The 24,387-nt window shown below is 44.1% G+C and overlaps 1 protein-coding gene across 2 annotated transcripts in view; it reads right to left on the bottom strand.

Moving 5' to 3' along the window:
• Positions 1-24,387, bottom strand: part of adck1 (aarF domain containing kinase 1) — a 48,673-nt gene that overhangs the window by 10,914 nt on the left and 13,372 nt on the right. For both annotated transcript variants that reach the window (XM_069172465.1, XM_069172463.1), the window contains 6 exons: positions 16,955-17,158; positions 10,193-10,351; positions 9,628-9,786; positions 8,484-8,600; positions 3,672-3,821; positions 1,917-2,114 (listed from right to left, as the gene is read on the bottom strand). In XM_069172465.1, coding sequence (XP_069028566.1) covers positions 1,917-2,114; positions 3,672-3,821; positions 8,484-8,600; positions 9,628-9,786; positions 10,193-10,351; positions 16,955-16,999 — 828 coding nt within the window. In that variant the 5' untranslated portion in view covers positions 17,000-17,158. The remainder of the gene's footprint in view (positions 1-1,916; positions 2,115-3,671; positions 3,822-8,483; positions 8,601-9,627; positions 9,787-10,192; positions 10,352-16,954; positions 17,159-24,387) is intronic.

The following is a 24,387-nucleotide window of genomic DNA, read 5'->3' as shown; positions in this document are numbered from 1 at the left end:
ACTTATAATTTACAGATGTCCCCTAAACGCATCACACGCAGATCATCAGTAGACGCTACAGTTTACCATGTTACCTGAACGCCTCGCAGGCAGGATATCAGGAGAAGCAACGCAGAGCATGAAATCAATGTATGGCCAAAATATAGTTTGGAAAGAGGGACAAAAATAAAATATCTCCGTGAACTGAACCGTTTTTATACTTCTGGTAAGTTTTTAAATGTCAAATTGAAGTTCAGGCTCCACACTGATAATATGATTTTGGCAAAATGATATTGTTTCTCCAACATGAGTGTTCTTTTCTATTAAATTCATATTTCCTTGGTGATTATAAAGTTTAACACATGAAATATAAAAGTATTTGAAAATGAAACTTGTCATAAAGAATTAAAAGACCCTGAATGAAGTTATTAGTCTTCCTACAGTCAGCTGATTGAACATCCTGTATGCAGTTTAAATGTTGTTTCCTCATTTTAATGTGTAATATTTAAACATTACGCAGATATCTAACAGGTCAGTAACACTGCCGGTCTCCCTCAGACACAAAAATATCATGAACTTGTTTTTATTGTTATTTCTGTGAACTGTTTATTATTTCCTTTCCTGGGCGAAGCGTCGGTCTCGTGAGGAGGCGTCTCGCTGCAGCAGACCGTTGGCTCGGACTTCTGCTTCCAAATGTTGCGTAAGAGAATTATAAATAAATGTGTGGAGAGCAGATGGACTCGTAGAACACCTGAAGAGACGACCAGCTTTCAACTGGAGGACTCTGGAAATCAATGATCAGGAAAATATCAACCTTTCTGTTAACATCTGATGTAATAGAACATGAACTCGTCTCACGACACGTCCAACAGGATTCAGAAGTCTTGATGAGATGATGTGAAGCTGCTGCGTCCTCCACCCGTCCTCTCTCCGTCCTCCTTCCGTCCTCCACCCACCCTCCCTCCGTCCTCCTTCCGTCCTCCACCCACCCTCCCTCCGTCCTCCTTCCGTCCTCCACCCACCCTCCCTCCGTCCTCCACCCGTCCTCCCTCTCAAACAGACTCTGTGGGGTTCCTCACGCTTCTGTGTTTTTGGACTCAAAGATGGAGTCCACTGAAGTCCCTCCGGTGCCAAGATCTCCACCGACCAGCCACGCCCACTTCCTGTTGGTCCCTGCACACATTTCCTGCACCGAAGGCTTCAAACTCTGATCATAAAGAGTCGTTTTATTCATTTCCTTCCACAGCAGGAGCTGGAAACTCTGACTGAGGAGCTGTGCAGGATGGCGTCACCTCGTTTTCATGTTTGGAGACACACGGTTTAGAGTTCAGGACAATAACAATGTGTCAGAGCTGTATGTGTGTGTGTGTGAGTGTGTGTGTGTGTGTGTGTGTGTGTGTGTGTGTGTGTGTGTGTGTGTGAGTGTGTGTGTGTGTGTGTGTGTGTGTGTGTGTGTGTGAGTGTGTGTGTGTGTGTGTGAGTGTGAGTGTGTGAGTGTGTGTGTTTGTGTGTGTGTGTGTGTGTGTGTGTGTGTGTGTGTGTGTGTGTGTGTGTGTGTGTGTGTGTGTGTGTGTGTGTGTGAGTGTGTGTGAGTGTGTGTGTGAGTGTGTGTGTGTGTGTGTGAGTGAGTGAGTGTGTGTGTGTGTGTGTGTGTGTGAGTGTGTGTGAGAGTGTGTGTGTGTGTGTGTGTGAGTGTGTGTGTGTGTGTGTGTGTGTGTGTGTGTGTGAGTGTGTGTGTGTGTGTGTGTGTGAGTGTGTGTGTGTGTGTGTGTGTGTGTGTGTGTGTGTGAGTGTGTGTGAGTGTGTGTGTGAGTGTGTGTGAGTGTGAGTGTGTGTGTGAGTGTGTGTGTGTGTGTGTGTGTGTGAGTGTGTGTGTGTGTGTGAGTGAGTGAGTGTGTGTGTGTGTGTGTGTGTGTGTGAGAGAGAGGTGATCCTACCTCAGAGTTGGTGACCGGTACCGAGCTGATCCCTGCGTTCACGGCGGTCCAGGACCGGGCGGTCAGCATGCAGGTGAACAGAGGGAAGAGGTCTCCGGCTCCCAGCCTGCGGCTGTAGCGCTCCACGCCGGCCATGTGTCCTCGGATCAGAGCCTGCCACAGACGGCAGTAGTCCAACCGGAAGTCCGGCTGCAGGACCTGCAGGGAGCAGAGGACGGGTTGTTTATGTGTCTTTGGTTTGCCTTTTATTTTCATGTGTTTTAAAGACGGGACTCCTGCCCAGTGGAGCAGTCACCTGACCTCCACCCCACCAAACTTGTGATGAAGACTGAGGAAGACTAACATTCCTGACATGACGTCACGCCGGGATCACGTATGTCATCGTGTCTGAACACGCTGCAGCTCGATGCTGCTCACAATAAGGCAAAAAGGAGGAAAACATCACATCCTGCTCATCACTACAAATATCCCTCCACCTCCTCAATGGGAAAATAGAATTAGAACTGAGTTTCATCTAATAAGTAGTATAATGTAGTTTCTACTTGTTATATTTCTATTAAATGACCCGTTTGGTGAAGTCGGGTCTCTTTTGGTCCTTTTTGGTCGCTCCGAGCACCCGTACCGTAACACCACGGATAGTCACGCACTTACAATCCTAGAGGAGGCTAGCTGGACCAGATATTATTTGTAATTTTGTTCTTAATAAATTCAAAATAAATGCAGAAAAGAAGTGTTTTCACAGCCGTCAATGTTCTCATTTTAACAACAAGTGGGAAAACTGAACATTTATGAAGTTTCTTTTTCTGTCCTCATCAGGTGACGCGCTCACAATATTACCAAGAATTTAACGGCTTTAAGTCTTTTAGTCTACGTCTTCTCTCTGAGGAGATATTTATTGAACTATTTAAATTCTGCATTTTCATTCGTTCTTTGTCATCAACTATCTGCTATCATTATTTAATCAACCTTAATAAAATGTGTTAAAATAATAATCAGATGTAAACATTTCCTCTGCAAACATTGAACTGTTTTACATGAAAACAAAAATCAAATCTTCACATTTATTCTTTTAGAAACAGCTCAGAGCCGTCTGTCATCTCCAGACTACAACACGCTACACACATGCACAGCGTGTAGCTCCCTCCTGGTAATCGCCCTGGAGACAAATGTGTGTGTGTGTGTGTGCGTGTGTGCGTGTGTGTGTGTGTGTGCGTGTGTGTGTGTGTGTGTGTGTAACAACTGGATTAATATTCTAGTCCAAAATGGCAGCTGAAATCAGAAGTCATTAGGAATAAATTGGTGCCATTATGGAAGTCCAAGGGAACCGTTTGTGTGTGTGTGTGTGTGTGTGTGTGTGTGTGTGTGTGTGTGTGTGTGTGTGTGTGGAACATGAGAGTGTACACGTGCGCCTGTGTGATTAAGGCCACGCTGCATTCAGACGCAGGACGCTGCACTCTGCGAAGAACAACATCAAATGAGTTGTTTATCAAAAAGCTTTTATCGGGCTGCAGCTCTAATAAGAAGTGTGTGTGTGTGTGTGTGTGTGTGTGTGTGTGTGTGTGTGTGTGTGTGTGTGTGTGTGTGTGTGTGAGTGTGTGTGTGTGAGTGAGTGTGTGTGAGTGTGTGTGTGTGTGTGTGTGTGTGTGTGTGTGTGTGTGTGTGTGATGTCCGTGTTGTTCCTGTTTACTCAAGGTCTCAACCAGCAGCATGAAAAATGGAGCTCAATATGAGGAGGAGTTTCTGGAGTCGTCCCACCTGATACAGGCCGTGGTCCAGCAGGACGATCTCCGTCTTCTGGGTGCGAGGACTCTTTCGGACCAGCACGTTGCCGGGGTGAGGGTCGCAGTGGACGAAGCCGTGGACGAAGATCATTTCACTGTACATCTTCCCCAGGTTCTCAGAGATCTGTTGGAGACACAATGGAGGAATTAAATCCAGATGTCATGACCACGAACCAAGAAACAGTCATCAATCTCCCATCAGTGTTATCGAACTAAAAGGTTTGTTATCTTTTTCATAAAGAATTGGTTGTACACATCGTGAATATCAATCTTCATCCATCAGTGATGTCATCAACCATCAGTGATGTCATCTTTGGTTTGTGAACGTTATGAATCCTCCAGTTCAGATTCTGTCCGTCACCATCTTGTTAGTTCGGAGTGGTTTGGAGCAGGAAGTGACCATATTTGGACGAGCTGGGGGAGGAGCCAGAGGTGGATCTGACCGATCTGATCGGAAACCTGACGATACTACGTCCCGCCCACCGATAGCTGTAACCTGACTGCACCACAGGCCTGTCAATCAAACAGACACGCCCCCAAAAACAGGTCTTCTTGAATCTTCTTTTCTAATGAATGAGGGATTATTTTCAGATGGACCTCCAGAAAACTAATAAGAAGGAGTGACTTTAGCTAACAACACCGAGATAACTGATGGACACATTTTATTCACTTTGGATTTGATGAGAGAAGTTGAATGGGAGTCTATGGAGCCGGAGGCTTTTTGGAGCCGACCTCTAGTGGCACTTGCTGGTATTGCAGCTGAAGACACTTCTGGATCAGAACCATTTTTTGTATTTTTCAACTCCATCTGATGATGATTTGACACCTTATTCTCAATCAATCACTCTTTTAAATCTCTGTTTCTTGTTCCCTCTTCATACTAAACACACTATGAACTTTACGATCATCAAATGTTTATACTCAGAACAAATGACCAACATACACTGTGTGCATCAGTAAATGTGAATAAATGGTGATGAATGTGTTTGTTTAAAGTGGTAACCTGTGTTCACCTGCTGCTTCACTAGTTCCTTCATCCTGCAGCAGCGGAGGGAGTCAGTGATGGAGAGGAGGACTGTGGTCCGTCTAATTAAACTTCCTCTGAGCTCCGTATTTTCCTCTTGTGTACATGCTAATTTTATTTTTTGGATTTAAACTGCAGACGTGATTCACGGTTAATCAGAGCGTTGGTGCTGGTGGACGCCACCCGACAGGGAAACACACACACACGCACACGCACACACGCGCACACACACACACACACACACACACACACACACACACATACACACACACACGTGCTGTCTTTGTGTATTTGTTTAGACCTCCACAGACGACGTGCAGTAATTCTAATCTTAACCCTCATTATTAAATGTCTCAACCTAATTCTGACCTTTAAAGTTTTCATATTTTCATAAACACAGTTCACAGCTCGGTCCTCCAGATAACATCCTGACCCGACTCACCTGGTGCACCTGTGGCATGCTGTATTTTGCTGGATCAAAATACAAAAAGAAAGGGAAATTTTGTTGATGAATTTGTTAAAATTCTGCACATTTCAGAGTTGCTGCTGTTTAATGAGCATCTGGATGAGCTGCACCTGTCAGGTGGATGGACGTCATGAAGGTGAAGAACTCACTAACACTGATTTTAACAAATTAGAAAGAAAAAAAAAGATAAACAAAAGCTTTGAATTTATATTTTTGGAGTGCATATAAAATAGAGGTTTAACTTTACATGGATAAATAACTGCTGGGAACAAAATGACTGATTAACTTTTATAAAAAAGAAAAAAAAAATCACAATTTGTTTTCCTTTACTTTTTTCTAATTCCTGCATTCTCACCGCCAAAAAAAAAAAAATCACTGAAAACTGCAACAAAATAAAAAAAAATTGATCAAAACAATCACAAAAAGCTCCTGCAGCGACTGCCGATGTTTTAAAGTGAGTGAGTTGACTCTGCAGTGTATTTCCACACAAAGCAATGAATCCATGTTCGGTCTCTTTCAAGCAGCAGCGGCTTTTTGGTCATCACTCTCAGGGTCTGATTTACTGAAGGTCTGTGTGTGTAAACTCAACACCACCCCCAAAAAATATCCATCAGATTTACCAACGACGTGCAGCGATGATTGCATCTTTCAAATGTACAATTTAACACACGTTGTCCATTCTGCATGTTTTCCTCCATCTTATGTAATATTGGACGTTTCTCCCTGAAGGTGTAAAATACTGGGAGGAAACATGCAAATAGAAAAATGTATCACCCGCAACGATATTTACTGAACCTGGAAGTAGAAACTGGAGAAGTGATTATTGTGTATTTTAGTACGACTGAAGGTTTTAATCAGATGAACATCAGGAGAGACGGCTGCTCTTATTGTGAAGGAGACGCAGGAAACCAGAGAATACGTAGAGAACGAGGTTTTACACCCGTTAAACATTTATGAAATGACAGAGGGAAACATTTTTCAGACAGTTCGTTTGTCCAGAGATGATATTTCTGAGTTATTGAATGAACAGAAAGATGATTGACAGCCAACAACAAGGAGGAGCCACAAAATACCAGCAAAGTCAGAACTTCTTCCGACTCAGCATTTTGCTGCCTCTGGGTGGTTCCAGCGTATCTCTGCTTGGATCTCCCTCCAGTCCTGTTGTTCAGGTGAGCTGTCACATCCTGAATGAGTCCTGCAGAATTCACAGGTAGCTTCATCAGGTTCACGAGACCTCCAGGAACTCAATGAAACATCAGCTGCTCATCACAGAAAGATCTGGACCTGCTGATCTCTGTCTGTTAGAGGATCTCATCCACCGTCCTCCTCTTTTATTTACCCACATTTTATTTTGAAGACTTTTTTTCTCCTTTTTGTTTTTCCTATATTATTGACTTTCTTGCTGATAATCTCCTATAAAGCATTTTGTTCTTGTTATATTTATATTTCTTAATTTCAATGGGATCAGATTTCCTTTTTCCTTTTGCGGTCGCTCTGTTTTCCTTTGCTGGAATCACTTTAACACACAAACCCTCATTCAAATGCAGCGATTTGCACCTGATATCAGTGACGCAATTACTCAGTAAATCACCCGCAAAACAGGTTCGAGAACAATTTGCAAACTTTTGGAAGGAACACGCAATTTAGTACCGTTATTTGAGATCTTAATAAATCAGACCCTCAGTGTCTTCTATCTCTTCATGTGATGGATTGATGGTTTTACATGATGGATATGAATCCAAACATCCATCACATGTCTTCCCTCCTCTTCCTCCAGTCTCAGGTTATTTCTGATATTTGGATGTAGAAGAGATCATCTCATGACTCCAGCTGATTCATTTTGTCCTCTGCACCTGAGACCCGTCTCATTTCAGCTTCACTCCTTTATTGTTTACTTTCTAACTTATTGTGGTAGTTTGATTTAAATCGGCTGTCCTGGATCATATTTCATCAAACCACTGATAGGGGTCATTTTATAGGATCCATTTTTATTATAATTTTTTTCAGTAATGATGATTCAAACCTCAGATATTAATATTTTATATTTTCTTATATTAGAATGAGGTTCAGATACTGTGTGTGAAACTCTGCTGCAGCCGACTTCTTGAAACATTCAGTTCAGGCTGTTTTATCTCAAATCTGAACAATATGTGTGAAGAAAGTGAACCAATCAGAGCGCAGCGCTGCTCCATTCTGGTCACATAAAGAGTTCAGAGGAAGTCTGTTCGGGTCCTCATCCATCTTCTGATGACACACACAGACACACGGCCCAGCATGCACCACTGCCACCTAATAATTCTATCCATCCTGTCTGTGTGTGTGTGTGTGTGTGTGTGTGTGTGTGTGTGTGTGTTATTATGTCCTCATCATCACTGTCCACTGTCCCTTCATGTGTTCACGTTGGGGAGATCAACAGGAAATCTATCAGTTTTAATGCTGTTTTAAATTTGATATTTAATGCAGGAGATTAGAAGCAGAGTGATTCCTCTGTTAATCAATGACAGCATCATATACGGTATAAATAATAGTGGTTGATTCAGATAAAACTGTTTGAAGATGTCCCCTCATCTCCTGCAAATTATGATGGGGAACATTTAAAGTGAATAAAAAAGTGAATCAGAAAACAACAGAATGAAGAAGCTCATACGTGACACAAAGTCATGAAGAGTTTTTAGGAGGATGTTTGTCTGCAGGACGTTGAGGGAGTAGATGTTGTGAAGCTGCTCTCAGAGTTGTTCAGGTCTGACTGGTAATTCAATATAGCTTCAAATGTTTGATATAAAATTAGTTTTTTAAATTCCCAGTAACCTTCTTGCCTCTGACATTTTTTACTGCTTTATTGTGTATTTTTACTGTTGTATTATATTTTATTGGAGATTTTCTCTATTATTTCTGCCTTGGTTTTTACAGTGTTACAAAGCTTAAAACTGTAAAATTATAGTTTTAAGCTTTGTAACACTGTCTTGAAAAGTGCTGTATAAATAAAGTTTATCATTATTATTATTATTAGAATTACTATTATACTTTTTTCTAGTAAATGCAACATTACACTGTAATCTCTTCCTGTTATGTGATTTGATTGAATCATTACTAATTCAAGAAGGTAAAAACTTCTGCTGTTTTAATAAAAGTATTTTTTTGTCCCTCACTCTCACACACACACACACACACACACACACACACACACACACACACACACACACACACACACACACACTCCTGGTTGAATCAATCCAGTAAATAAGAGCAGAAGATGATTTTGTAGACGATCAGCGATGAAGACGAAGGTCTTGTACCTCGTTGACGTTGATGCCGTGTTCCTTCATGTAGTCGCGGTCGTTGACTTGCCCCCCCTCAGCGAACTCCATGGTGAGGATCCTCCTGGTGGACAGATCCCAGTGGATCATGGGAACCTGCAGCGAAGACACTGGATGATGATGTGTTTCCTCTTCATTTTTATGATATTATTTAAATGATGGTGTTGATTTGCACCACTTTGACTGGAGATGATCCTGCTGTGCAGATGTCTTACAGATGTGCATTAGATTACAGGTTCTGGTTCTGTTTCTGATCCAGCTCACCGTCTATCTTCTTCTTTTGAAAAGCAAAGAGTGAAACATAAAACATCCAAGTAAACGAATAGCAAACATATTTGGAAAACTCTTCCCATTAGTTTATTGTTTTTAAAAAAGGGTTCCAGAGGATTTTAATTGGATCAACTGAATATTTTGTAGATTTGATTAAATGCTACTGAAGCCCAACCTTCAACCATCTTAACGTAATGACGTATATGAATATAAAAACACCTGTTTGTCCACAGAACAGGAGTTATCGTCCCTTTAAACTTTACAAACTTCATTTTTAGAGTTTTAAACTCCACCTGGGACCTCCAGAGTTTTACTGACTCCACTGAAGGCATTCACACTAAACCATCTGTCACTCTGCCGAGTCCTTTGTCTGTCAAACACCAACTTATACAATTAAAACACGCAGAATAAGAAGAAGCCAGCGAGAGAGAGAAAAAGACAAAACAAAAGAGGTTTTGGCTCGCGGGGTTTAAAACCTGAACAAAGAGAGACAGCTGGAAAAAGAAGTCTAATTCACATCCAGCAGAGCACATTAAGAAAAGGGACAGCAGGAAATTAAATGATAATGGACACCAAGTCCAACTCGCTCTGCTGCAGGAGAGATGATTTGTGGGATTGTGCTCGGCCTCATCTGTTCCAGTTTGGGAAGCTGACAGCAGCACAAAGGAGCTTCATACCAGGTCTGACCTCTATTAACGGTACCGGAACATCTCAGACTGGACCTCCGAAACTCAGAGAACTCACGTTACCGAAGACATCTGGGACCGGTGTGTGTGTGTGTGTGTGTGTGTGTGTGTGTACTGGTGTGTGTGTGCGTGCGTGCGTGTGTGTGTGTGTGTACTGGTGTGTGTACCTTGAGAAAGGGGAAGTGTCCCAGCATGTCGGCCACCTTCTCTGCGTTGCGTCCCTCGTTGAGGAAGTCCAGCTCCAGCGGCATGTTCTTCTTGGCCTCCTCCACCAACCACATGAAGGTGAAGTCCGGGAAGAGCCAGTGGACAGCCGTCAGCAGAACCTGGACACCGGGACACAGGATGAGACTCACAACACACTCATGGACATGATATCCTGTCAGTGGATGAAAGAACACCAAAGTTAAAGCTGCTCGGCTTTTCTGATCAGTCGTAGAACGTCTTGTGTTCAGGTTCCTCGAATGTGATCGTCTGCAGGATTCTCTGAGCCCGGTTCAGACCGACACCATCACCAGACAAAGATGATGAAGGCCGAGACACCTGGTGACAAACTGGAGGTCTGGACGCAGACAGAGACCGACAGGTAACACACCTGCCTGGACATTACTGTCCAATGGGGACAGATTAAATCCACAAACTAGACATAAAAGTGTTCGTAGGTTCAGGTCTGAAAAATGAGTCCGATGCAGAAGTGTCAGTTTCAGTTCTCTTTCTATCTTCAGGACTCACCTCCATCACCACGATGTCCTTGGAGCTCTGTCTCTGAACTTTGGGGTGTTGGACCTTCACAGCCACCGTCCTCCCATCGTGCAGCACTGCCTTGTGGACCTGAGCTAAGGAGGCTGCACCCCGAGGCTTCTCCTCGAAGGACACGAATAAATCTGCCAGCTGGAGGAGACAGAGAGGGAGGGAGGTTATCATCAGGCTGATCATCTCTGTTCAGACACATGAAGGTAAACATGTGATGTCATCAATACTGGAAAACTGTTGAACATAATGTTGCTGCGCCTTTATGTCACATCCAGGAAGAACTGGTGAGACCACAAAAAACGTGCTGATGGATAACGGGATTTTTAATTCAGGAGGACGGAAGTAATTACAGAAGGAGGACGGATGAGTTTAATTTGTGTTGTAAGTAATTTCTATGAACTAAACAGAGGAAATAATGTTCAGAAGGAGAAGCGTGTGGATCCAGCAGGTATCATCAGGCCCGTTTCATCACCACCGTAACAATCATCCTAATATGAGCTGAATATGCAGAATATGAAGGTTTCCTGTGGTGCCTTCACAACTCCATCACAGCAGCGAGCAGTGTTTCCTCTGAGCGGAGGTAGACCCTCATTACCCCCCCCCCCCCCCCCGCCCCCCCATCTCTGTGGACTCACAGAACACACACACATTAATGAGTGTGTGGGTTTGAAGGTTAAAGAGGCCTCCCTCGGGACCTGGACTGATTAGAGTTATTGTATGCTGTGGAGCCTCCACATCGCCCCGAGGCCGCCCGGCCTGACGGAGACAGATCAGGGGGGGGGGTTACACTCACACACTGATGTCCTCGAGGTTGAGAAAGACAGCCATGTAGAAGAGGTCGAGAGGCTGCAGGTACATCTGCAGCAAAGAGCCACCAAGAATGTCCCTGATGCTCCTCGAGGAGGGGGGGGGGGGGGGGGGGGGGGGGCTCTGGACCAGAGGAGTCTTCCTCGGTGCAGCGATCGGCCCGCTGGATCACCTGGATGAGGACATCTGATGACCTACGACCTCACGCACATCACCGACACCACCTGGTGTTACAACCAACTACCAGCGTCACAACTGGGTTCCTTCTCTCTTAAGGTTACAATATATTGTTTTTAATGAGTGTACGTTGTCTTTTTAAGTTTTGAATGTCTATTTTTCATTGCGGACTGTGCAGAAGGAGATCTGCTCCCCCTCGGCTGTGTGTGCACCAGCGAAGTGACAACAATCTCCAATCTGGAAGATGAAACAGACAGAAAGAGTGTGTCTGCACTCCGTTTGCAAAAAGCATCAATCAGAAAATTGTTGCATTTGTATTATTTAACCCAGTTTGTTTGATTTGAACATGCATGCAGCTCGGTGCAGCAGAGACTAGTTTATATCTACAAGTAACTATTGATTATTCAGAAGTCAGAAAACTCTGTGGGAACAAGAAAAAGTTCAATTAAACAATTTCTGATGTCATTATTTTTCTCAACATCTCTGTAAATGTTAAAATCTGAAGCTTGTTGAGGTTATTTTCCACCAGTTACGTCTGATCGCCGCCATTCAAGTCGATGCTTCATATCCCAACGTTTGGTGGTAAAGACAGACGGCGACCAGCTGAATAGAGCAGATGAGGAAGCAGGAAGTCAGGCAGACAAAAACAAAGAGAATCCGGTCAATTCTCTAAATAAAACAGCTTGTGCATCCTCCTGATTGTAGAGCACATCATGCCCCTCCGTTAGGACTCTCCTCCCGCAACAAGCACTCTATGAAACACTTTGGAAATATTGAGGAATATTCATGTTTTTTAACGACTACAACACAGCAGGGTTCACAAAGTAGGAAATGACAACAACAACCACAAAATGGACAAAAAAGAAGCCGTTTAACAACGTTTACCAGCAATAGAAGAACAGAAACCAAGGAAAGATGAAGAAATGAGGAAGCAGCAGACAACACGGACCGGTCTGAACATTTCCTCACAGGAACGAGGCCTTCACTCCTCTTCGTTTAGTACAGAGAGTATTTAGACGGGACCTCTTCCTTCATATTCATATTCCTGTCTGATCCGTGGGGGGACATCCCCCGCTGTTTGTCCCTACTGGAACATGAGAAGAGGCTAATTTGAACACGATGTCGGCCCGTCAGGTGCAGGCCCACCACGGGTCCTGTGGAAGGTGCTGTCGGATGATGAATTATACAAGCAGCACCAGATCCTGTGTGGGAACAGCTGAGTTATTCATTATGCAAATATGCTAAATGGAATGAAATTGTCTGCACCCACCGGCGTCCGATGGGATCTGACGAGCAGAGAGTGTTTTCACGGGTTAAGGAGACGTGTAATGTCTCACATGAGTCTGTCACTTTAAGAAATCCCACTGAGGCTTGAAGAGTTTTAACATTTACATCATTTTTACAGTGTTAAAAACAGCAGGTTGTTCCTAACAGACCGTTTATGATGTCGGTGGTGTCGGTGGTGTCGGTCCCACTCGGCTCCGCCACCCATCTCAGCTGCGCAGTTAATAAACATGCTAATGTATGCGTGTGGTTCTCGCTCCCACAGGGCCGACCCGCCGTGACATACGTTCCCCGAAATGAGTTATGGCACAAATAAAATGGCCCCCGAGGCCTCGCGGTGGGATGGCAGCACATCGGTGTCTGTGTCAGTGTGTCAAGGTGGCGGTGAGGCTGCTGGCTGGGTGAACACACAAGAATCATTGGAGCAGTGAACAGAAGAAATGAAAGAGAGCAGCTCACTGAGGAGAGGAGAACACAGTCTGATCTCTAGAAAGTCCTGACACCCGCAGAAGTGTCTTCAGCTGCAATACCAGCGAGTGCCACTAGAGGTCGGCTCCAAAAAGCCTCCGGCTCCATAGACTCCCATTCAACTTCTCTCATCAAATCCAAAGTGAATAAAATGTGTCCATCAGTTATCTCGGTGTTGTTAGCTAAAGTCACTCCTTCTTATTAGTTTACTGGAGGTCCATCTGAAAATAATCCCTACATCTCATTACTACTGATCAATGTTTTTTCTCTTTGACACCTTCATTATTTGTTTTTATTTATTTTTTTTATAGACTTTATTGATCCCCGAGGGGAAATGTCTTCACTACAGCAGGGGGGCTCTCAGGGGGGAGCTGCTGCAGCAGGCTGCCACTAGCGCGGCGCCAGGTAACCTGACCTGAGGTGCATGTTTTTGGATGATGGGAGGAAGCCGGAGAACCCGGAGAGAACCCACGCAAGCACAGGGAGAACATGTAAACTCCGCACAGAAAGGCCCAGGACCGGATTCGAGCCTTTTTGCTGTGAGGCGACAATGCTAACCACTGCCCCACCGTGCCGCCTGTTGGTGCTCAAACTCTTTGGGTTTATGGTGTATTCATTTATTTTCAACTGGTCGTGTCAATTATTTCTGAAAATCCCCCAAATCTCTCTGTTGTAGCTGATATTAATAATTTGATGACACATGGATGACAGGGAGGAACCGGCTAGTGTTCGGGAACAACCTGACCGCAGGGTGGAGCTGGTTTCACTTATTTCTCCACGGGTCCTGGTCGCTGTTGGCCAGCAGGTTTCCTCCTCCTCCTCCTCCTCCTCGTTGACCTGAGATTCAACATGTAAATAAATGTGACTAATGTGTTATAAAACACCCTCCCACGCCTTGCTTTATTATTTGGCTCATCGTGGATCGTACCAGTTTGATTTACGACAACCGACTTCCACTTCCTGAGTCTCCGTGTCAACAGATGTCCCCACACTTGTCCAACAAGTCCTGACAAGACCCCCAGCTCTGAGTAAGTGTACCACCGGGCCTGGACACGGGTTCTGTTTGGTAGAACAACATATTGCACACTGTGGAGGGGAAGTGACAGCCAGAACTCAGGCGAGGCTCCATTCACAGTGGGAATGCATATGTCACCACAAATGGTGCTGAAAGCAGCGCGTCTCCACACACACACACACACACACACACACACACACACACACACACACACACACACACACACACACACCGTTCTTTGCTCACTGCTCGTGTCTGAGAATATCCGAGAGACACGAGGACGCATACACGAGTTAAAAAAGAAGCCTGAGCAGCGAACCGGAAACGACGCTGCGCCTCCTCCGCCGCCTGGTGCAGCTCATCAGCGCCACTTCTTCTGCTGCTCTAAGGAGGGAGGAGGGCTCATTCACTCTGCTGCCTCTTTGTACACGGAGGGTTATATTAACGGCTTTTCAGGGATAATGACGCCCCACACACACACCACAAGAAACCCAACTTCACTTAAAAAACAGAAACAAGGCATGAGGGAAAATTCAGCTTCAAAAAACGATAAAAATACACAACACCAGGCTGATAACTGATCATCTTCTGTGAGGAGAACCGAGTTCACCCCGAGTACCAACCAGTGATGTCATCAACCATCAGTGATGTCATCAACCATCAGTGGTGTCATCAACCATCAGTGGTGTCATCGTTGGTTTGTGAACGTTATGAATCCTCCAGTTCAGATTCTGTTAGTTCGGAGCGGTTCGGAGCAGGAAGTGACCATATTTGGACGAGCTGGGGGAGGAGCCAGAGGTGGATCTGACCGATCTGTTTGGAAACCTGACGATACTACGTCCCGCCCACCGATAGCTGTAACCTGACTGCACCACAGGCCTGTCAATCAAACAGACACGCCCCCAAAAACAGGTCTTCTTGAATCTTCTTTTCTAATGAATGAGGGATTATTTTCAGATGGACCTCCAGAAAACTAATAAGAAGGAGTGACTTTAGCTAACAACACCGAGATAACTGATGGACACATTTTATTCACTTTGGATTTGATGAGAGAAGTTGAATGGGAGTCTATGGAGCCGGAGGCTTTTTGGAGCCGACCTCTAGTGGCACTCGCTGGTATTGCAGCTGAAGACACTTCTGGATCAGAACCATTTTACAGACCTGAAGCTACGAACTCTTTTATATCCAGTCTGAGGTTCAGCCTGAACATCAAGCTTCAGCTGATCAAGTGTGACTATCACTCACACCCTCCTGATTATTACTACTCTGATTATCAGTGTGTATCTTGCTGTATAGCACCTGTTATTGTGTGACTTCCTTCTGCTTTCAGGATGTAAACATGAGATGAGCAGTGAGAGTCAGCGGCTGCTGGCAGACACACAGAGAACCGCTCACACTTCAGCATCAGCACCTAAAAGGCTGTGATTGCACATTCATGGTGTACATGGAGCTGAATGACATATAAGCAGCACATTAAAGTGACACTGAATGATAGTCGGCAGCAAAGAGGCAGCGCTTCATGTTTCTATTTCACTAAGTTCTATGCTTATCTGTGAAAGCAATGTGATCCATTTAAGACACACAGACGAGCAGTAAATGAAATTACTAAATCTTTAATATGATAATCAATCTAGAAGTAATTTAATCCTTGTGGAAATACAGCATCTATCAGGGGTCTCCAACCTTTTATCTTCTGAGAGCTCCTCATGTTTAGGAAAATGTATTTACATAGCTGAGCTCCACCCAAACCAGCTGAATCCGCTTCTTTTATATGAACATCTGTATCTAGTTACCCAGATGTTCCCTACCAAACTGGTTTCAAAGTGTCAAATAAATCGTTCTAATATCAGATTTAACTAATGAAATCTAGTCCCCCCCAAATTGCTGATCTTAACTGACTGGTGTGACATCATCCTGTATTTATTACATATATGATATGAAGGGATCTATAAAGTCCTCTGTTTCGTAGCGCTGGTTAAACGTGTGCGGTCTGAGGTCCCGTCGACGACACGCTGCTCTACGTTATCGAGCCAGTTTGCTCCATCACACGTCTGATTCCCGGCAGGTCGTTGCGTCGCACAGTTTGTTCACACAGTTTGAAACGAGACGGAGAAGCAACGACACACATCAGCGAGGAGAAACGCACACCAAAAATAAAAGAATACAAAAATAAAACCTGAAAACGTCTTCTTGTAAGGAACAACATGTCCTTTGTTCCTGGATGTTCTGATGTGTTGTACGTGGAGTACACAAACTGTTTCTTTCACACACAGAGCGGCCAAGTGTCGATGGATGGAGAAGGACTGTATCGCAGAATAACAGAATAATTGCTGGTCCTCCCTCTAAAAGGCTGTCATAACAAGCAGTTTGAGAGCAAACGCTGCGCTCGCCGCTAACAGCAGCATTAACAGCTTCTCCAGGAGGACGGCTTGGTTATGAAATCAAACGAGGACAGAGTGTCAGACGGATCCTCTTCTGGTTTCTGTTTCTGACAGAACAAACACTTCAGAGAGAGATGAGGAAATCTAACCGCACGAAAACCTGATCTTAAACAACCTGGCGGTTGTTGGCCTCCGCTAACCACTCAAGTAGTAGTTGACATGTTTATCTGTGCAAACCCATTTAGAGCTTGAACTCACAGTGACCTTTGACCTCTAAAATCTAAACAGTTCATTGCTGAGCCAAAGTGAACATTTGTGACAAATTTGAATAAATTCCTGACATTCCTGAAAAATTGCGTTCACAGGTATGTGTTAATGTTAGATGACAGTGACCTTGACCTTTGACCTTTAAACACCAAATGCTTATCAGGTCATCACTGGCATAATGTGAATGTTTTTGCCAAGTTTGACCAAATTCCCTTGAGGCGTTGTTGAGATATCGTGTTCACGAGAACGGGACGGACGTCCTCGACCATCGCCATCATCAGAGATCATAGAAAACGATCCGGCCGTTCGTCGTGTCGGACATCCGGCGTGTTTCGGACTCACCTCCTTCCCGAGGTCCTCTCTGATGACCTGCTGGATCTCCTCCATGCTGCTCTGAGGAGCTCGGCTGTGGAGCACCTTCAGCGTGGACGTGTACTCCTCCGGCAGCAGGTAGTCCAGAGCTCCCAGGTGCTGCCCCACTTTGATGAAGGTTCCCCGGTTGGCGCAGCACAAGTCCCGAAGACGCTCCGCGGACCGCTGATGGACCTGCAGGGGAGGAGCGCATCCCAATAAATACACTAACACCGTGTACAGGTTCATCCTCTGTAGACCATGAATATGTTCAGAGAAGTTTAACAGCTGTCTGCTCACTGACTCTTTTATAAAACCAGCAGAATGCAGCAGGAAACAGTAAATAATAATCATAAAGTAAATAATGACATCGTGTGCACCCTGAACCTCCGAGAGCCTGAAAACACACGACAACTGTTTCTACACAGAAAACTGGAGAAAAAAATGGGTTTTTGGGCACAGCAGCATCGTCATGTTGAAACAGGAAAACAGACAAATAAATGGTCTGTACTTGTAGTTTTATCACCTTTCGGTCTCAAAGCTCTTTAACATGGTTTTTCCATTCACCCATTCAGACACTAATGAGACAGATCACCATGCAAGGTGCTGCCATCGGGAGAACATTCACACACCGATGGTTCACCATCGGGAGAACATTCACACACCGATGGTTCACCATCGGGAGAGCATTCACACACCGATGGTTCACCATCGGGAGAGCATTCACACACCGATGGTACGCCAACGGGAGAACATTCACACACCGATGGTACGCCAACGGGAGAGCATTCACACACCGATGGTACGCCAACGGGAGAGCATTCACACACCGATGGTTCACCATCGGGAGAGCATTCACACACCGATGGTTCACCATCGGGAGAGCATTCACACACCGATGGTACGCCAACGGGAGAACATTCACACACCGATGGTACGCCAACGGGAGAGCATTCACACACCGATGGTACGCCAACGGGAGAGCATTCACACACCGATGGTTCACCATCGGGAGAGCATTCACACACCGATGGTTCACCATCGGGAGAGCATTCACACACCGATGGTACGCCAACGGGAGAACATTCACACACCGATGGTACGCCAACGGGAGAGCATTCACACACCGATGGTACGCCAACGGGAGAGCATTCACACACCGATGGTACGCCATCGGGAGCAACTTAGGGTTCAGTGTCTTGCTCAAGGACGCTTAGACATATGGACAGGAGGAGCTGGGGATTGAACTACCAACCTTCTGATTGGTGTGTGACCCACTCTACAGACTGAGCTACAGCCTCCCACAAAACCAAATTAAAGAAGTTTAAAATGTCTAACTGACCCTCAATGGAACAAAGATGTTTAAAGAAAGAAAAATAAGAAAAATAAGAAAATCATTTTATCCATTATAGTTACTAAAAAGTTGAGCAAAAGAAACACAATACATTTAATTTAAATGAAATTCAGCATCAAGAACACAAATAAGAAAAAAAAAAGTAGATTAACGCCCATAAAAGGTCTGTGGGGTGTGTGTGTGTGTGTGTGTGTGTGTGTGTGTGTGTGTGTGTGTGTGTGTGTGTGTGTGTGTGTGTGTGTGTGTTGGTCCCGTCCCGTCTGTCCCATTTGAACCAGCTGGAAGTGATAATGCTTATAGAGAGCTCCTCTCCTGAGACCAGAGCAAATAAAAAGGCGTGAAATTAGCTCCCCTTAACCTCTGTAACCCCCGATGACACACACACACACACACACACACACACACACACACACACACACACACACACACACACACACACACACACACACACACACAGCGTGCTCCCTCAGGACCGTTTGACATGAGTGTCATCTGGGCGATGATGACAAAGCGATGACAGAAACAAGTCACCAGAGATTACCAGATGAGCCTCTCAGCAAAAACATGCAGTCGCAGCCTTTTTATAAAAACCAGCGCCTCCTTTGGCCACATGGAGCACTACAGATAAAAGATTTAATAACATGATAATCACCAAAAAAAACCTTGAAGGAAACAATAACTGAATCTATTTAAACTACATATTAATACCTAAAGGAGGCATAAAACAAAGAACACTTTCTTTTTCAAAATAAAGTCACAATTTTAAATTTAACCAGAAAATAAAAAGGGAAACCTGAGAAAAAAATGTTTTTGAAAATACACTTAAACGGCATTTTTTTCTGAGTAAAAGCAAGTATTTATTGATAATAATAATAATTATTATTACTATTTTTTTAACATTTTCCTGACGCCTTAATCGTGTATTTAAATTCAGATCTGCAGATTATTTTATCCAAAATCTTTTCTTTTCGACAATGATCTGCAGCTGGGCTCTCTTTATTTACAACCAACAAAATTATTAAGACTTATTCTTGCCTTAAAAAAAGTGTTCAACAATGAAACTCTGAACATCAAGTTGGTTTAGCTCTTCACCACCTTACGTCAGTTTTTCTGTGTACGCACATTATTCCAACCAAACCTATTTTTCTGCAGGATTTTCTCCAAAAACAGTTTGGAAACAGTCAAATTAAAAGTTGATGTATGTGTGTTATAATTATTGTTATTGACACTCAGCAGATGATGTCGCTGTTGTTTCAGTCTGATCAGCTGTATCTCTTTCTGACGTGCTCTCAGCCTCATCTTCATCATCATCATCGCTCCTCTTCCTCTCCTCTCCTCCACTAATCGGGAGGCTTTGTCGAAGGAAGGAGGGCTCACAGCCTGAGGATGACATCACCATGGCGATGCTGCTCACTGACAGCCCGAGAGGAACGCTGCTCTGTGATTGGCTGCCGCTCGCCATCGCCCACCATCCCCACACACATGCGCAGTCCAATCAGACGCAGCGTAAATTAGACACACGGGTTAATTTGTGGTACAACGCAGAGACTCTGTGTGTGTGTGTGTGTGTGTGTGTGTGTGTGTGTGTGTGTGTGTGTGTGTGTGTGTGTGTGTGTGTGTGTGTGAGAGAGAATAAAGCACAGAGAGTGAGGGATGGTGGGAAACGAGTAAAGGAAGCAGAAAAGGGGCCTCCAATGATAAATGCAGTGAAATGGATCAGCAGCAATTTCTTACAATTCAAAATCATTTGGGATTAAAACATTTTTTAAAAGGGAACTATTTTCTGAGGTGGAGGGAAAAAAATGTCTGGAGCAGTAACACAATATTTTGTGTGGCAATAATGTATCAATACACAAACAACAAGCATCGATACATTCTGATCAATTAAAAATGTATCCTTTTTTTTACATATTTGTCGTCAGGTCTCCCTTGAAAAAGAGATTTTTAATCTCAATGGGACTCCTGGTTAAATAAAGGTTAAATAAAAAAAATACAAATATTTAATCAGATAAAACTTTTTTTTTCCTTTTGCCGTGAATATAAAGTAATAAATCAAAGTGTGTTAGAATTTATAGCATATTACTGTTAAATTCTGCATACTGCAAAATGTTTAAAATCACTATAATATTGTCTCATGAAACCTCTTGATTTCTACTGCGGCTGCTTTCAGATTCATCACATGATCAGAGAACCACGGCAGCATGTGATCTGGTATAAAAGCACGGTCTTTATCTATAAAATACCAAAAGCAACAGGCCGAAGGAGACTGATGAGATTCACTCCTGCGTGAACATAAGAAGAGTCATGGTTTGTACTGAAGTTTGGTTCTGAACGACAAAATGTTTTTTTGTTGTAAATAGTACCGACGACAGAATCAGAATAACCAGAGGAGCACAGTTTAAATCTATTAAATGATCTATACTTAAATATTTTGCAGCTCCAGAATAAATCAGGCTGCAGGATGTTATCCAGCCTCATACAACCCGGTTTCTAAATGTGGATAAAATATAAATAAAAACAATACAATGATTTACAAATCATGTAAACCCATATTTAATTAATAAATAGACCAAAGACAAAATAAAATAAGTGGATTTGTAAAACCTCAACTCACCACTGTAAATTCAAACCAATGTTTTATGTAAGCTAAAACTTATTACACTTTATTAACAGCAGCTTCTGCTCCAGTTTGAAGACGTACTGATGTTTGATGAAGAGCACTTCTCTTCTTTTTGTGTCTCTCTGCGTGTGTAATTAAAGCTGCGGCCCGGGGCCCCGTCCCCGTCCAGCAGCACACTGGACAGCCTTCACATTCCATTAACCACAGATGGAAAACTGTTTTCTAGGAATAACTCCTCCTCCCTTTGTGCTCTCCAAGTGTTGCAGCGAGAAGGCAACACAAGACGACACTGTGGTTAAATCAATCCACACACACACACACACACACACACACACACACACACACACACACACACACACACACAGAGACACACACACACACAGAGAGAGACACACACACACACACACACACACACACACACACACACACACACACACAGAGAGAGACACACACACACACACACACACACACACACACACACACACACACACACACACACAGAGAGAGAGACACACACACACACACACACACACACACACACACAGAGACACACACACACAGAGACACACACACACACAGACAGACACACACACACACACACACACAGACACACACACAGAGAGAGACACACACACACACACACACACAGACACACACACAGAGAGAGACACACACACACACACACACACACACACACACACACACACACACACACACACACAGAGAGAGAGACACACACACACACACACACACACACACACACACACACACACACAGAGAGAGAGACACACACACACACACACACACACACACACACACAGAGACACACACACACAGAGACACACACACACACAGACAGACACACACACACACACACACACAGACACACACACAGAGAGAGACACACACACACACACACACACAGACACACACACAGACACACACACACAGAGAGAGAGAGAGAGAGAGACACACACACACAGAGACACACACACACACACACACAGTCACAACAAAGAACACATCTGCCTTCAGAATAAGAGTTTTACATGCTTTAAATCACATTCAGCACTAAAACTAAGTTCAGTCTCTTCCAGCTGGAAGTGGACAAAACTCATTGAACATGTTCCTCATTTTAATTAGACCACATTTCCCACAAACCTCGTCACTTCCTGTTGTTGTGGTGAACTAGCAGCAGCTTGTTTTGATGGTGAGAGGAGAGGGGGCGGAGCCTAATGATTGGAAATGAACAGCTGTCTTTGGTAAGTCAGTTTTATTTTGAAAGTCTTACTTTATGCTGTAAAACCTTCAGCAGAGCTTCTGTTGATGACAGTTTTTGTGGAAAAATTGCAGGATTTTGCAAAGTTGCAAGCTTCTGTAAATATTGCAATATTCACATCAGGTGACAGGTGACCACATCAGGTGACAGGTGACCACATCAGGTGACCACATCAGGTGACAGGTGACCACATCAGGTGACCACATCAGGTGACAGGTGACCACATCAGGTGACAGGTGACCACATCAGGTGACCACATCAGGTGACAGGTGACCACATCAGGTGACCACATCAGGTGACCACATCAGGTGACAGGTGACCACATCAGGTGACCACATCAGGTGACCACATCAGGTGACCACATCCTGACACCAGCTCTTAAATTAAAGGAGTGTCCCAGTTTTTTAAATCCTGTGTCCACATTTCTCCTGTTCCCATCGTACATTCACACATGCCTTCATTCTGCTCTAAAAAGACTTATTTCATCAGCTTCAGATGACTTTACATGAAGAGTATGTTTCTTCATGGACGCTAGACTGTGTCTCCATCTTTCTCTTCAACAGCACAATGAAAGGATTTGTGATGAACAGGAGGAATGAGCATCAGTCAGGAAACTTGTCAGATGAGACTGATGGTCATCTGAGATATCATGAATCTGCACATTCACCACGACGGCACATCTTTTCCTTCAAGTCTGAAAAATGTGAGTCATCATCACCACTTGGATGTTCAGTATTTACAAGTTGGAAACTGATCATTGCAGGGACTCATGTTGAATGAGATGCTCTCTTATATTCACGTCTTTTATAAACGCTTTCATACCCCGATAACTTCACAGTGACATCATCAGGTTTATTCTCTCGGAGCCACAGAACACTGGAGATAAAAAGCTTTACGACTTCTTCAGATAATTAATATTACAAATACTTTTCAAAATAGAAACATGTGGTGGACATAAGGACGTGTGGACGTGAGGACGTGAGGACAGATGGACTCGGAGCAGCAGCGTCCTGCACTGGGAGTCCAGCTGCAGTAATTGATTCCTGCTGCCACAGCGGGGCCTCAATGACTGGGATTAGTGGAGTATGAACAAGACCTATTTATTACTGGGATGCTCATGATTAGCTCGTTACTCAGTTCACTGAGGCTCATCTCGCCTGTCACCGGGGAGCGGGGGGGGGGGGGGGGGGGGGGTTAGACGTAAGCCAGTGTACTCAGTAGGTCTCGTCTACAAGTATTAGAGGAGAAATCCTCCAGCGTTCAACACACTGATGGAGAATATTTACTATCTAAACACTCTGAAGGCCTTAAACATGACATTTATTTCAACGCAGTGTCAGAAACACAGCAGCTGTGTTCATCTGGATACGGGAGGTGGAGGAGGAGGACGTGGAGGAGGAGGTGGAGATAGAGGAGATGGAGATAGAGGAGGTGGAGCTTCTTTCTGCCACGTGAAGAAGATTCAGTGGCAAATGTGGGAAAAAGAAAATGAAGAAGGGACAAGAGAGACGATGGAGGGGGAGGGGAGGGGAGGGGAGGGGGAGGGGGGAGTTAATTTCATGCTCTGCATTTTATTGTCATGCTTCAGTAATTGTACTTCAGTGCCACGTGAAACACTCGCTGCTGCTACGAGTCGGTGAAGACTAGTGGATCACCGAGAATCAACACCGCTTCCTGGAACTACACACACACACACACACACACACACACATGTATACATTTATATATATATATACACACACACACACACACACAGAGAGACACACACACACATACACATATATACACACATATATACACACACACATACATACACATATATACACACACACACACACACACACACATATATACATTTATATATATACACACACACACACACACGTTGTGTCCGAAACATGGACGTGTGTTTTATTTTGAAAGTTCTGCTGCTGCTTCATGAGCAGGAAGGAGTCAGTGACTTTCAGTGTTCTCCACGTGTACAGATGTTTACACACACACACACACACACACACACACACACACACACACACACACACACACACACACACACACACACAGAGGAACACCGATCGTTTTCAGTTCAAGAAGACTCGTCCTGGAAACGGTTTCACATCATCAGTCCACAGTCGGCTTTTATTTTGATAAGTTGGCCCAGTTCTTTTGTAGTG

This window comes from Embiotoca jacksoni, unplaced genomic scaffold, assembly GCF_022577435.1.
Source record: "Embiotoca jacksoni isolate LCO1_2020_lvr unplaced genomic scaffold, fEmbJac1.0.p SCAF_53, whole genome shotgun sequence".
Taxonomy (NCBI): Eukaryota; Metazoa; Chordata; class Actinopteri; family Embiotocidae; genus Embiotoca; species Embiotoca jacksoni.
Note: the sequence above shows the minus strand (reverse complement) of the source record. Positions and strands in the feature narration are given on the sequence as shown.